The sequence below is a fragment of the Neodiprion lecontei genome, chromosome 5 (genome assembly GCF_021901455.1).
Source record: "Neodiprion lecontei isolate iyNeoLeco1 chromosome 5, iyNeoLeco1.1, whole genome shotgun sequence".
Lineage (NCBI taxonomy): Eukaryota > Metazoa > Arthropoda > Insecta > Hymenoptera > Diprionidae > Neodiprion > Neodiprion lecontei.
This window is the reverse complement of record NC_060264.1, coordinates 30829406-30845580: the sequence shown is the minus strand read 5'-3', so window position 1 is coordinate 30845580 and position 16175 is coordinate 30829406. Positions and strand designations below refer to the sequence as shown.

General features: G+C 37.4%; 1 protein-coding gene across 6 annotated transcripts in view; it reads right to left on the bottom strand.

Moving 5' to 3' along the window:
- Window positions 1-943: 943 nt before the first annotated feature.
- LOC107221919 (microphthalmia-associated transcription factor) overlaps window positions 944-16175 on the bottom strand; it is a 60424-nt gene continuing 45192 nt past the window's right edge. For 3 of the 6 annotated variants that reach the window (XM_046740016.1, XM_046740018.1, XM_046740013.1), the window contains 4 exons: window positions 15238-15427; window positions 12799-12874; window positions 10673-10964; window positions 944-6278 (listed from right to left, as the gene is read on the bottom strand). In XM_046740016.1, the coding sequence (XP_046595972.1) occupies window positions 6042-6278; window positions 10673-10964; window positions 12799-12874; window positions 15238-15427 (795 nt within the window). In that variant the 3' untranslated portion in view covers window positions 944-6041. The remainder of the gene's footprint in view (window positions 6279-10672; window positions 10965-12798; window positions 12875-15237; window positions 15428-16175) is intronic. The other 3 variants (XM_046740015.1, XM_046740014.1, XM_046740019.1) reach the window with 3 other exon arrangements.

Sequence of the window (16175 nt, the reverse complement as noted above, 5' to 3'; positions counted from 1 at the left end):
ACGTAATTGAATTCTTGAATACGCGTTTTCGCTCCTCGTCTCGCGTTGTTGGCACAATGCAGTTAGGTATGTACCAACGATTCTATAGACTCGTTCCTGCTGCGCCTGTAGAGACAATGGTTGTACATCAATACCTCCACTATACATGCATTTCCTTTCATTTCATTTCATTTCATTTCATTTTCCTCATTCGTTCGTTCATTCGCATCCCCCACGGGCGGATCCTCTTCCCGTATTAATATACACCAATATTTTGCTTAAAGGTCTATTGGAATGTTCGATTTTAAATTTAAAAAAATATTTTCGTCCAAGACTTACACGGAAACAGTCTGTTCGTAAATAGAAATACGATACTATACATTTTTGATTTTTTATTTCTCTTTCGCTTCCGTATTTTAGAGACGAATAGTTATGTTTTTTTGGAAGGTGAAATAAATGACTGAAATCAAACTATGTAACAATATATATATGTATATACAGTATCATTCCACTGGTATCAGATCGCACCTAAAATTGTACGATATTCGTGAAACAATCTTGCAGATATATTATTGTATACGTGTGTCTGTATACATATATCCATACATGTATATTCTAGTATTCGTATGCTCTTCATTTCTTTCTATAACATTATATATATATATATATATATACTATATGTAATATAGCCTATGTACATAAAACAAACTGCAATAATAATGCTAGACAATGATAACAACAGAACAATTACATCGGCACTGGTACGGTAATGCATTGCAAGAATTGTTCTAATTTGGCTATTTTTTTTTTGTTTTTTTTAATAATTTAGTTTAGTTTTAACCTCAAGTAATTGTAACTTATCTTATTTGTCCGAAATAATTTTCATCAATTAAACTGTGAAACTTTAACGCTCCGACTTTTCACCCTCTGTGTATACATTTTTCACTCTTTTTTTCACCCTTACATTTTATTTGTTCACGTCACCGTTCCCTGTGAGCCTCCAACTCTCGGCGGTACAACGATTTTTTTTTTTTCTTTTTTTAATTTCTTTTATTTAATCTTTTCTTCCAAATATAATTCCGCACTACACACGAGTGCCCGTATTTCCTCCGCGCATTCGCGAGTGTGTTACACGTACGGGTATACATATATGTATGTATATAATATACACGCATACACCTTGGTCGTGTACAATTTAAAATAATAATTTGCTACAATACTATTTACATATGTATATAATGTAGGCACGTGCGCTCGGTGTATGAACGTATGTGTATGCGTGTATGCGTGTATATAACGTAGACACAACCGTGCAGGTCGCAGAGCGAAGTACAACCGTAAAAATAACGAGAATAATTGAGCTATATACATACGCTGCACGTATATACCTGCCTAAAGATATAATTGCAGGTCGCGGCACTGGAGTAAAAATTTTCAAAAAATACGTCTCTACTATATTTCAACGTGCACGGCATACATGCAGCTATGTATATATATATATATATATATATATATATATATATATATATATATATATATATACGTGCGTATACATATACATGCATACATACTATTTACACGTTTCTACTATTCACTCGCATTTTTACAACTGGTTGAATATACGTTTACATTTATGTACAAGATACCGCAAGTAACGTTAACATTCTTCTAACAATAAGTTTCTTTGCATCTTTCTTCTTTATTTATACGCGATAGGTATAATTGAAAAAAATCACCCCTCACGTTTACACATATTTATTTAGCGTCAGCCTATTGACGATTAAACCTAACAATAATACGATCGATAGTCCGTCGAAAGTGTAAGAATATGCTTGACGAGAGAGATCAATTCTCGAAAAGAATGTATGAATGGTCTGGCGTGAAGTGTGAGGCGCAGATGAAATATCAAAATGGCCGCGCGTACGCAGCGCGCTTGCGATTTTATTTCGACTGTACGCTAATCGTCGTAATTCGTAAATCATAATTCGCTGTGTCGCGGGAAACGCAACGACGGCAAGAATAGTTGAGTAGCAATACGACCTCCTACAAAAGCCTGATAGCTGGGAATTCAGCCGGTGAAATTTATTCGTAAATACGTCTGTGTATCGCATGCCACGTTTCACTCTTCAACGAAAGAAAGGAAAACGCCATTATCAATCCGATTACTAATTTTCCGTGTTTTTAATTATTTCCTTGTTATAAAATTTCAATATTTTCACGGTACAGAGGCGCGATCGCGGGCGAATATGTTCAACGTATAAATGAAAAAGGGAGGGAAAAAAAAAAAAACGTACAAGGAAACATAATGTCCCCGAGTTTGGACTTGCAAAAAGAAGCCGGGGTAGAGAAAAAGGCAAAAAAAAAAAAAAAAGTAATAAATAAATAAAAAAAAAAAAAAAAAAATAGGGGAAAAAATATAACGAAGCACTCGCTAAAAGGTTGCTTTTAAAAATTGTATAATAAACACGCGTGTGCGAGAGGGGTGTGCGAGAGGGAGGGTCGACGACCGAGTAATGTTGCAGCTACCTGTGCAAACATGCCCGACGCGAACGAATTATTACGGGGAGGGGGGAAAGGCATAACGATGGGTGTCGGCAAATGAGAGGGGAAACAGCAAGCGGCGAATGCGTGTGCCTTATTAATTTATTACCACAGATATGCAACGGTGTCTCCGTGTCTCTAAACGGAGACAAGCATGTACGGGGTAGGCGGATAGACGGATGGGTATAAATGAACATACGTGTGTGCGATACGTGAATGTTTTATTAAAAAGAGAAAACTGACAACTATATGTATGTATATGTGAAACCCACGGCCATTGCTGTTGACGCGTAGCCGAAATAGGTTGTAATAAATCTATTTATCACGGACTGCTTCACCGACTACTAAAGAGATCCGCGTATGTCTACATCAACGTCTTTGCCGAGGCTGCAGAGCGAAACTTGGCGAAAAGAAACGAAAGAAACATCCACTTAACCAATTTCACAATCGGCTTTCATTGGGTTTCAACCGCTCGTAATGGCGGGCTTCTATTTTTTGCAATCACAGTTACAACAAACGCAACGATAATGCGATTGAAGAGAAACGATGGTGAAAGTATAAAAGACCGTACGAATTTTTTAACAATACTGTAGAATCGAAGTCTGAACCTTATCCCGAGGGTTGGTTCTTCTCTCGCGACGGTTAGATTTTACAGAAGATCGCGATTAAGCGGTCGCGAGAAAAACTTTTCATTCAAAACTCCCGACTAACTAAGCTATAAATTACGGGAATATAAACGAACAAATAGGTCCAGCAGGTCGACCAAAATTTTTTTGTTCAACTCAACCATTTTTTAATGCATCACTGAGCGAGGGGGGGGGGGGGGGGGGGAAACTATAAAGTACAAATGAAGTGTTAAAATTACAATAATTTGGGTCATACTTACTGTGCAATAAATGTAAAAAAAAATAATTCAGACACAAAGTAAACCTGCTTGTACGTTACGTACAGTTAAAAATCTTTCTAACGGTGATAGGTGTGTACATCGCTACTGCCAAAACTCGATTGATCTCGATCTCCAGCTTTCGCAAAAATTTTAGCAAAATAATTGAAAGTCATAAGCTCGCGCGTAGACAGACGCACACACACACACACACAGACACTCACCCTTGCACGATGTACTTGAAACTCGGTGAAACTTTAACGGATTATGCGTCTAAAGACTACGTTCGCAAGATTTCGATAAAGGTATCATCGATGTCGACGTTGTCTCGTTAAGTATCGTAAAAAACAATAAAGCGAAGAACGGTTAATTTTAAAATATTTTTGATAAAAAAAAAAACGAACCATGAAAAACTCGAAATTTGACAAAACTTGTTGATCGCCTCCAAATTATCCCGTGATTCATTTTCTCCCGTTCTCTGATTTCTCCGACCACGCCCGAGCGTTCCTACGATACAGAGCAGAGAAACACAGAAGCGCGAAACAATACGCACGTGATGAAAAAAAAAAAAAAAAAAATTACGTCTAGATAGTTCATTAAATTTCTATGAAAAGCAAGCACATCTCAATTTTATAACCTAGCGTCATCAGCCTTCGGTAAAGTAATAATAATAATAATAATAATAATAATAATAATAATAATAATAATAATGGCGATGATGATGATAACAATAATAATCATACCCATAAAAATAACGACGACGATAATAAAAGTAATAATCTAAGACATCTATGGTAACACCTCGTTTGTTTTCTTCCAAGTTTAACTTCGTTTCGTTTCGATTTCTTTGCCTTTACGCTTCCCAGCTCGCGTCTGGCGAGAAAATCAGTTTCAATATTGATCAAAGTGACGATCTTTAACCATCATACTCTACGTACGTATAAAATGTATCTCTTGTATTAATAAATAAAGGCACTACTATATACGTATTATAAAATATTTGCGCATAGCGATTGCTGGAGACGAAATGAAAGGCACGCAGATGAGCGTGGGCAATTACGATTAAGTATTGAAGAGAAATGCCGTTTGAAAAAGGGAGGTGAAGAAAAAAGAAAACACGAGGAAGGAAAAAGAAGAAAGAAAGAAAGAAACTGTGAACGTCGTATAATACTTTGAGCGAAACAATTAAGATTTGGCGAGTATATAATCCCGATATTGCCTATATTATGCAACACGTCAAAGAAGCTCAGAATCGATATAACGTAATTAACGTCATACACGCACTGGTGGGCGTATAAAAGGATCCGGTAACTTTCAAGCCTCGTTACAAGGCCGGTAAAGGAGCTGCAGAATGATTTTCGTACGACAAAATTTCTAAAAATTGTCACTGACATTCGTTGAGAGCTCTGAAGTTGAAAGTTTTTCAAAATAATCACCGGTAAGCGTCGGCCTTATAACCGCGAGGAAGATAATAAATAAATATAATTGACGCGCATCGCATCGTCCTTGTTTATACATATAATATGTATGATATACAGAGTGAATTCCTAACGACTGCATGAACCGCCGTCTGTTAAAATTTAATGCGCACGTGTTACAATCCGAGTGCGGCTGTTTTCCACGGTGACAAACCGTCATGAATTCAGATGAGAGTTTACCGTGATGCGTGTAACCTTAAAAATTTTTACACACTTGTCGATGGCAGCTGTGCTCAATTCAAAGAATTTTTTTAGGTTAGTCACAGTTGATCATCCCGGCAAACAGTTGCTTTCGGCTCGTGGCGCGTGCGCGTTAAATTTTAGCTGACGACGGATCATGCGGTAGTTAGAAATTCACTCTTTCTTTCTCTCTCTCTCTATATATATATATATACACACACAGACGCACACATGTACGTAATTCCGCCTTAAGGTTGTAACCGTACCGTGCGATTCGGCATCGAAAAAGTTCATGATATCCAGGTATGGGTGGAGGGGGGAGGCACGACCTCCTCTTTCCCTAACCCAATCTTACCTCGCTTAGAGCCATTCCATTTTCTTTTCAAGAGAACTTTTTGGAGGGGCGGAACTTCGCGGCCTCTTCCTTCGGAAGTTGGTCTCGCGAGTCCCAGTATCACGTCTACACTTTCCGAAAGGGCAGAGGGTCAGACGTCATCCCGACGTATTCTTCGGGCGTGTATAACTTGCATATAAATCGATGGTTGACCCCCGCCTCTCTCTCTCTCTCTCTCTCTCTCTCTCTCTCTCTCTCTCTATCTCTCTCTCCCTCTCTCTCTCTCTTTCTATTCGGTTTCGAGAGTTCACCAGTTTCATACCGGAATCCGTCAAAGTAAAACAGAGAGCGAGAGAACGAGAGAGAGAGAGAGAGAGTTAGAGAGAGACATGGAGGAAAACCGCACTGGGATATAATTTACGATTGCATTTTCGAAAGACGCAGTACATGAACGGGCAGACTCACTTCTTCTCCTCCCGCGCTTAGAGTACCTAAGTATTAGTTCTTGATCATCTTCGAACCCTGACTGGTTTTTCTTTGTTTCGTTGCTCTTTCATCTCTCGTTTCGCGTTTCCACAGGCAGCATTTTTTTTTTTTTGTAAACGTGGTTGTTCGAAATTTTCAAAAAAAAAAAAAAATTCGCTGGCTACGCGACGATGTCCATGTCCGTCGACGAGTTCGACGTTGTCGGGGCGAGACTGCCGAGGGTGTCTTCGTCCGGCAGGGGATGATGGCATGCCGATGCCGGCGGACTCAGGGGAGGCAGATGCGGCGAAGATAGCATCGGATCACCGCCGTGGACGGGACCGCCGGTGTCATCCTCCATCAAATCCTCGAGCTGGGAAATGCTTAGCGTCGATGTTTCCCCAACCACATCTGGAATCTGTCAATAATATTTGAATGAAAATCACTCAATGTTAAACAGTCGCATGTGCACGGCTAATACGCGTTACCTCTCATTCCGTTTTCTTTTCTTTTATTTTTCATTTTTCAACCCCGTCTTTTCGTTTCTCCAAGAAAATGTTCCATAGCAAAGAGAGACAAAAAACGTGTTTACATAAGGCCCTTTTTGCAAGGCCCAAAAATAATCGGGATGAAAAAAAAAAAAAAAAAAAAACTCATCAAAAATGTGATGATAGGAAAATCAATAATAGGGGTGTGAACGTTGAAGTTTTTCGGATGAAAAAAAAACTCGGAAAAGGTCAAATTTGTGCTTATAAAACACGTGTATAAATGTTTAGTTAACTTGTGCAACAATGATAAGAATTGCGGATTGAAAAAGGGCAGCTTCATCGGCACCGATCCTAGTTCGTATCGAATTCTCATCAACCATTTCCATTCGTGAATAAGAAAAATTGTACGGAACAATTATTCGATAGCTTGTAAAAATGACACAATTTATTATTGCAGCGAAATAGCGCTGCACACAATTGCGTTGACGAAAATGTCGATTATTCATCAAAGATTTTAGTACTTATTTATTTATTTATTTATTTGTTTAATTATTTTTATTTATTTATTATGGTAAAACCATTATTCGGACAGCGAAAGGTATCGGACACGTGCCGTACGTGTGTATAAAACTTGGCAAAGTTCACGCATACACTGTCCAGAAGTGCACAGTCAGCTTTAGTTTGTGAGAAATAATTGAAAACATTTGCCGAATGTGTGAATCTAGGAGCTTAACCTGCAGAGTTGGCGCTGCCACATGTATATTGTACATAGAAACACGTAAAATAGTGGGATAAACGGATTTCCCCGAGTTCGTAGGTGGGAAATATGTATATTTCATTAGAATACATTTGTGCAACGTACAATTTGGCTAAAACTGAAATCTCATCCGATGCTGCATGCGTTAACAATTCTTTGTTTATGATATTATTTTTTATTGTAAATAAAGCAGCAGTTGAGTATAATAAGGCACTAGTCGTTGCTCGTGTTGCGGGGAATCAACGAAGATTCAACGTAATTGTGTGTCCATGTACGTAATATAACTCCAAGGGCATTGGGAAAGAGCTTAAACGGTTGAACCTTGAAAAAAATTGATACGAAAGTGACCAAGGTTTAACGATTTTTTTACAATTTTCTTATGTTAAACAACATTGGAAACTCTTGAATTCGGGAAAGATAAGATTTTTCTTTGTTATTCGTCTCGGTAACAATTTTTATCTCCTACTTTTTCACTCCGTGCCAAGATTTTCTCATTCATAACAACGCGAGCAGTCGAATGAACAATTTTTCTCGCGTAATTAACAATATAAAAAAAGTAAAAATATCACCATGGTTTTTTTTCAATCTCCCACAATTATTATCACGCTTTGGTAATTAGACTTAATTACGTTACTCAATTGCAATAACAGATGTCGGTGTTTACAATCCTTGGAGTTTAACGACTTGTACGAAGAGTTTGAGCAGTTGCGCGAAATTCTCTCAATGGTTTACGATTCGCTATATATATATGTGTATGTATAATACAGTGTTTATATTGTTATCGAAAATTTTTTATTCCCAATGATCGTGATCGATAGGCGCCGTACTTGCTTGTCGGCTTTCTGTATCTACACCTCGATCTCAAACACGTGCGACGACACGACTGTCTGTCAATCAACAAACTACTCGAGTCCACTTTAAAATGCGCGGTGAAAAAACACTGGATACGTATCCCATTTAACAAGAGATTCTAAAAAGTTTCCGCACGATTCGAAAATCCGATTCAATATCATTTATTTATTTTTGTATTTTTTTTTTTTTTTTTATGCTTGTTTTTGCTGCTTTTCTTTCGTTTTCTTTCGTTCAATACAATTTGGCAACAGTTGGACTTTTGAATCATTATGGAATATATTGTATACGGTGAAACTGACCAAACACATTTATTTACAGGAAGAATAAAGGGGGGGGGGGGGAGTGAGGAAAAAAGAGAGAGGAAGCTTTTGTCGTGAAACTTTTTTGTTTTTTTTTTTTTGTGTTTACTTCCATGAGTTTCTCAACGATACAAATGGCAATTTCTATTGTAATTGAATCGAAGAAGAATGTTGATGCAAGCGTCAACGTTTCGTGCATACACTCGCGCTTCGTTGCGCGGAACCTGGGCTTGAAAACAGTACCTACCCTTCATTGAATAAATAAATACATTTATATTTGCGTCAGAAATGGTCGACTGTACGAGAGTATTGCCGTACGACTGTACGCGAATATTGATTAATATTCGGTTGTTTCCACGGCTCTTTGAAACGCAAAATTGGTCAAATTAATTGCAATTAAAAAATAAAAAGGAGGGGCGCTCGTGTAAAAATAACGGACAATTTTTTAACAGGCAATTGGCGTTGGTGAGGAATTTCATTCGGGACAATTTTCAAAGTCAGTATCTATTAATTGAGTAGAAAATTTAGGCGATCCCACAGCGAGAAAGAACAATCCCGTTGATTACAGATTTCGAATATACGCGGACACACGTTTTTCGCTACTCGATCATTCTGTTTTACCGACATATATCTAGATTGATCGAATGGTCGGTAATTCGGCGACGGAGATTTTCAACCGTTATTATTGCAGCATTGAACAAGGGTTGCAGAAACGGAAATCTAACACTTTCACGTTTCTCGTATTACCGGCCGCAGCCTACGTCGATAAAACAGAATGATCTATCGTAAGTTCGTAAATTTTGCCGTTGGTCAATTCAAAAAATCAGTGCGATAAATTTACAGTAGAATCCTAATGATCCGAACCTCGATTTTACGAACCGTGACTCGATTCATCCCAACACTCAGTTATCCGAACGTCAGCTCAAAATCTACATTTTTGATGCGAAATATACACTGTTCCTCGGTAAAACATGTGAAGCAACCGTTCGTCAATTGACAATAGACGATTATATAAAATCAAAGTAATAAAATACGCGTTCGGTGTTTGAAAGAGATTCGATATGTATTTAGATGTTTAATACGGACTGTTTGTCGATCTAAGTTTGTATTGTATATTACTATACCCTGAGATAAGAATGGCGTTTCGGTTGTCCGACTTTTGATTATCCGAACTAGGTTCGGTCCCAATTAATTTGAACAATCTACGTCCTACTGTAGTAAATTTTACATTCTGTCACGAAAATAATTTTTACACAGATAAGTGTAATAAAAAATTGCCAATGATCGGTAAACTAACATGAATTTCGGAAATTCTGAATCCTCGGTCACGTCGCAAGGTGTTTTCTCTTTTATCGTAAATCCAAAAAATTGAGCTCCTCAAAAGGGAACAATTACGACGTGACTGTTTATCCGCACAGTACATATACTGGTTATACCGTTACCGGGGTGCCTGTAGAATTACAAAAGTGAAACTCACGTCTCTGTTTGTGCATGACGAGAATATTAAAGTTCCGTTAACGACGTCATCTATATACATATATGATAAAATGGAATACGCATATGCGTACATACGTATTACGAATAATAACAATCATAAAACAAAGTTAACACTTGATACGTAATTTCGCAGCTTTGATAATGCATCAAGACCGTATCTTGCCACATATCTTCTGAAGATGCAACGAGTATTCAGAGACGAGTTGTATTGTACGTAAGTACCTGCATACACATACATCTCTGTACATAAAGTACATTATACATAAAAGTGTACAGATGTGTTTCTGACATAACGTGCTCGGCGTACGTTAAGTTAGATTACGTTACGTTATGTTACGTAAAAGAAAAGAAATAAAAATGATCCATCAGCGAGCGCAAACATGCAAATACACAAATTACTGCGCCAGAAAGTATATATACGCGTTACAATCAAACCCACCGTTGTGTTAAAACTCCACCTGGAGATACGATGCGAATTGCGCAAATTAATTACTTGTGCGATGGTTCAAAGATATTCAGTCAGTTTAATCCAATTTATCCGAACGAAAAAAAGTCAACTCGTTATCTCGAAAAATCATTTCTAATTCCCAATGACGGAAAACTGATATCTTCAATTTTTTCCATGACCAAATTAAAAATCCCCTGACAATTCCAGGTTTTCCAGATTATGACAACCGATGACTGCTACGAGTCACCGTAAGAAGATAACTTCGATTCGCCACTTTACGCGAAAGAGTTCGTTGCATCTCGCGCCCCGTTTCGAGTAAGTTGGCACCCCTGCGTCACGGACGAGAAAATGGCCGCGGTACGATCTCGCGGCCAGTAGAATTCGATTGTCTTGCGCATGCGCAGTCGGTAGCGCTCAGACCGATGAGTTTCACCGTTTCGTCTCCGTACAATGTACAAAATGGAATATTACCGATATGCGTACCTTCCGTTGCTCGGGTTTATTTTTGAGGTATGTGTTGAGCACGGTGGCCGAAGTTGAGGGCCAGTTAAACTCCGATACAGGAAGCCCGTGGGACTTTGCCTGAAGTTCCAATTCCTGAACGCGTAGCAACAACCTCCTATTTTGATTTTCGAGCTGTTTATGCCTCACCTCGCTCTGCTTCATCCTCGTCAACTCGTTCTTCAATAACTTTATGTATTCCACCGACGATTTTAATATCGTACCTTTGTTCGGTCTGACGTCTCGGACGATTTCGTAGTACCTGCGACGCAAAATGTAAAGAAAAAAAAAAACAGTGTCGTTAGCACGTTAGATTTACGTTTGTTTCAACACTTCAAACACACACCAATCTCCATTTTCAGCAGGCATCGTTTCAGTTATTCTCACATGCAAATCAGAACATATTTACAAACAAACAATAGAAACGTTCAAATTTTTTTTTCCCCGCTAGATTGATTTTTAATAAAAAGTCCATCGAGAAGTTTTCTACTAATTTCATCTGTACCCCGATCGTTATAATTACCTTATTTTAGAACGCTACGATTCGACAGCGTCTTACATCAGCGCAGCATTTTTCCAAGAGATAAATACAAGATAGTTATTACGTTCCTACTTTCATTCGTCCTCTCTTTTCAATGAAAATCATCGTAGTTCCCTGACTGTTCGAAAAAGACGATTTTTTGTTTTCGTTCGGCGAGTTCGAAATGTCTTCGTCACAAATAATAACGAGAGCCTTCCGATTTCGAAAAAAAATTTCCTCGAGAAATTGACCTGGTTTGCTAATTTTTCTCTCAACGCAGTTTCGACACGATCGCAAACCGAAAGTACCAGTCAAAGCAAAACGAATCGCCTGTCCGCCACCAAGTGAAACTACAAGCAAAGACAAAGCGGCGGCTAATATAATGCAATAAACGAACGTAAGTGACGAACGACTCGGTCAGCCGTTTAAGAATCACAGACTTCTAACGCAACGAGAATAGTAGCAGCCAGCCGTAAGTTATCTGTGTCATATTTACTCAAGGCTTTAGTGTCGCAGTTGCCTTGTATTATTATCACCACTTTAAAAAGTGTGAAGTTGCATTACAACTAACACAATATTATACATTCGGCTTACTCGGCGAACTGTTTCACCTTTCAAAAAAACCATTAACGCATACCTTTACATTCACAGGGTACAAAATGTACGACGGATCTTCTCATACCTTACACTTGGCCTACAGCGATCGTGTTTCGTATGTAATATAAGAACCCGAGTGTTTACAACGAGTACTTTTTATTTTAAATGGAAAAAAATCAAACTCTCTCTCTCTCTCTCTCTCTGAATTCTCACGTGGTAACAAACATAATTCAAGGTACGACGCGTGTGTTAATTGATCGGAGATGGGAATTGAAAAATTATTGAACTACGTACGTTAGAAGTGACGTTTTGAAAAGTTCACTTTTACACCAAACGAGTAATAATGATTTCGAGAGAAAATTCGCGTCTAACAATAAGAGCCACCCAAACTAAACTATATATAAATATAATACGGATGACGTTGAATACAACGAGTTTTCTTTCAAGCAACTCTTAATTAAAGACTCGTACTAATTGAACGTAATTTACAAGACACTCTTGACCGTGGAAAATATAATAGAAAACTAGAGGTGTGTGTCCATACATGCAAACAACAAATTTGGGATGCCGTGTCGACTAGTGAAGATGTTTGCTGTCTTTATTTGCTTTCAGTTTTACATACCAGAGTGTAAGAAACAGTTTTTACCTCCGCCGAACGTTTCGACGTTTCGTCCTTCTATCTTCGATTTTGCAACGCAATTAGGTACATTATATGCATTTGCTAATTTGTCACGGATCTTTGTTTCTACGTCCTTAACAAGCGACCGCGGGTAAAATTCTTTCGTTCGGTGAAAATAAACCAAACCTAACTGAGGCCGCTCACTTATGGATGCCGTCACTTACTGTGCCTGAACCAAAGAAGAACGTAGACTAAACTTAACATCGTAACGTGTGTCACTTTTTCACCTCAAATATTCAAACCCATCTGAACCCTACGAAAAATTTACCTCATCTTAAATTCGAAAAACTTCATACTTACGGATCGTTAGTTTTTGGCAACAGTGTTCCAAGCTCCTTTATCCTATCGTTGATGTTGAATCTTCTCCGACGCTCGACTGAAACATACGTAAGTATTTAAGTACGACGATTGATCATCGATCATCAAAAGGGTTGGACCGTGACGCCGACTGCGTCTCGCTGATAAATGTAATCGACCACGTTCCTTTTTTTCTTTTTTTCTCCATCAACGTATCACATCCAACCCGACTCTAAGCTGCAGCAACGGTTTTACTCTGCATTTATTTGATTAATTTCAATTATTAATAATTAATTAACCTCAAAAATACGAACAAAAATGATAAAAAATAAAAAATACCGAAGATTATTGTCGGTGATGAAAAATTTAAGAGACACGCGCGATAACGAAATGGGGGGGGGGGGGGGGGATTATTTACGAAACATGCGCTTAGATAATAAACAATTAAGGTCGATGACAAATGTCGGTACGCAAGGTATTGACAGACGATTTAAGAACAGTTGAAGTATTACAATCGATTTGACGGATTGATTATTTCGGAAAATTTTACCGGTATATGTTATAAAAAATAATTTAAAAAAAAAAAAAAAAAAAGAGTTCCGTGTAGCATCGCGGTGCCTTTTTTTCTTCAACTTTGTCTATCATTGATCAAGGCTGAACATTTTGATTTGAAAAATAGATAAATCACACGTTGTATTTAACGATCGAATATACGAATGAAGACAGGTGGAATTAATTTCTGGATATATATCGTATATATCCAGATTAGATTGTGTCATTTTGAGTATTTATGCCGCAAAGCAATACAAACCTGATCATCCTCTTTTCTCTCATGCCGTGCACGATTCCAACGTACGTTTTAACATACATGCATAAGCGTGTTAAAATGCCGTTATATAACTATATTATCAATAACAATCGATTGTCCAAAATGTCAAACAATTTATTCCACTCCCTCGCGCGTGTACTCGAAAATAATAGAGGAGAAAAAAAAAAATTTCATCGAATTGAATTGATTGCAAGCTTTGAGAAGTCGTCGTTTCGGTTCCTGATTAAAAAAAAACAAGAAAAGAAAAAAATAAAAAAATTGCACCAACTCAAAACCGAAATGTTAGAACGATTTGTTCTCCTTCCTTGTACTTTCATTCCAAGAGCAAGATGTAGAAAAGAAAAAAAAAAAAAACTGACGATCAAATCGGAACGATTACAAACTCTGAAGCATCGTTGTCACGATTGAAAAATTTTGAAAAAAAAGTCGACGACTCAATAACCGACCAACCAAACGTAATTGACAAATCAAAGAATTGCCGTGAATAATCGAGGATTGAAAAAAATCACCCGAAAGTTGTTTTCTTATTCGTTTTCGAATCTTTTTACACATCATGCTCCGTGTCTTTATAAACTGGATTCGCAAATTCCTTTCTTCGGCCTGCATATTACAGGTTTCTGTACACGTGCGTACAAATGCATGCGCATATATAGAAATATATACATGTATTAAACGTGATCGTGAAAAGTGGGCCAAAAAAAAAAAAAAAAAAAAAATGTCGCTCAGCGTCTTGTCACGGTTCGGTAATCACCTGCAGCACCGGGTCGCAGATATCAGATAAGAGTGTATGCAGCGCGTTACATAAATTATACAAACATGATTTCAATGAAAATACGTTATTTAGCTAACGCGGCGTGACGTCACCACGTCGTAACACTAGAAATTTAGAGCGATTGTCGCGTTGCGTTGCGTCGCTTCGCCTCTCGACGAATGAACGTTGGGCCGAGAGTGCAAATATTTGTTTCAAACCACTCGACGGAGAGGGAGAAAGAGAGACAGAGAGAGAGAGAGAGAGAGAGAGAGAGAGAGAGAGAGAGAGAGAGAGAGAATATCTCAGGATAGCTGGAACAAATTTTGTCGCATATAAAATGTCAGTGTAAATATCTCCGTAGATTTATGCTTTATTAAATCAAATTTATTTTCTTTTTTTTTCTTTTTTCTTTTTTTTTTTTTTTTTTATGCCCTCACTCAAGAAACCAAGTCACAGAATTTTTTATAAATGAAACCTCGTTCTCTTTCTCTCTCTCTCTCTCTCTCTCTCTCTCTCTCTCTCTCTCTCTCTCTCTCTCTCTCTCTCTCTTATCTGGCGTTAATCGCGAGTAGGAAATATTTTTATTGCCGCAGCTGGATTGAGGAAAAAAAAAAAAAAAAAACCTATCAATATGCTTTTATTTATAATCAAATACCGACGATAGTTGTGGTAATAATAATAATAATAATAATAATTATAATAATAATAATAATAATTAAAAATAGTATCAACATTTTCTCATTTCATTTATTTCGAACGAAATTCGGTCGAATGGAGAATTTACGTTTGCGTCGAGTGTTTTTCTTGTTTGTTTGTTTTTTTTCTTTTTCAAAATTCGTTTTCTCATAGTTTGATTACTCACTCATATTGTGGTTGTCTTTCTTCTGTCTGTCCTTGGCCAAGGCATGGATTTCAGCGTCTGTAAGAAGAAGCGGTTCTGGTTTTATTTGAAGATCTGGTAAGCTTGACAAACTTCCAGATTGGCTGTCTTTTAGTCCATCACCTAAAGAGCCGGTCTCAAAGGAGAGAATATCGTCCAGCAAATCCTCCGCCTGAAACAACAAGATGGAGAAGGTAAAAAAAGGGGGAAAAAGAAATAAAAAAAAAAAAGGAACGATATCTAATATCGAATCGAGCCAATATTATCAAGTCTGCAATAAAAATATACATAATACGTATCGAAACGCGTTGACGCGCTGCGAAAATTTTTCATTCGTTACAATTTATCGTTGTCAAAAAAAATTCCAGTAAAATTACCATCGTTGCAATAATTGCTGTGTAAAAATATCGTTTCTAACATTGCTAAAGAGAAAATTCAGCACCAGGAACTATTTAGCGTTATTATAATTTTCTTATACCATCATTTTCTCCGGTTACCGCCAACTTTAAATCTGTTCCATTACTCGAATGGGTGAATTTTTTTTTGGTTTTTTCCAAGTAAATAAAATTCGTTTTTATTTTCTACTGAGAACAATAATAGTCTTCCGGTTATCACGATAGAGTAAAAATATTCAAGGACAATTCGGTGTAATAACCACAACTATAGAATTCACTCTCAATCCGTTAAACAATATGCCGCATTGTTTAAAAAAAAAAATAAAAATTGTCAAACGCTTGAAAGTATCTCTGTAGGTTAAATTTTCGAAACCTCGCAAAGTTTTTGAGTTTATCGTTTTCATTCAATCTTCTGCAACTCATTTCCGCGACGTCGTATTATCAATATTTATATAATAATAAATACGTCCGACTGTTAATCCATCTGTCTGTCTATCTACCGATCCGATCATCACTTATAAGTAT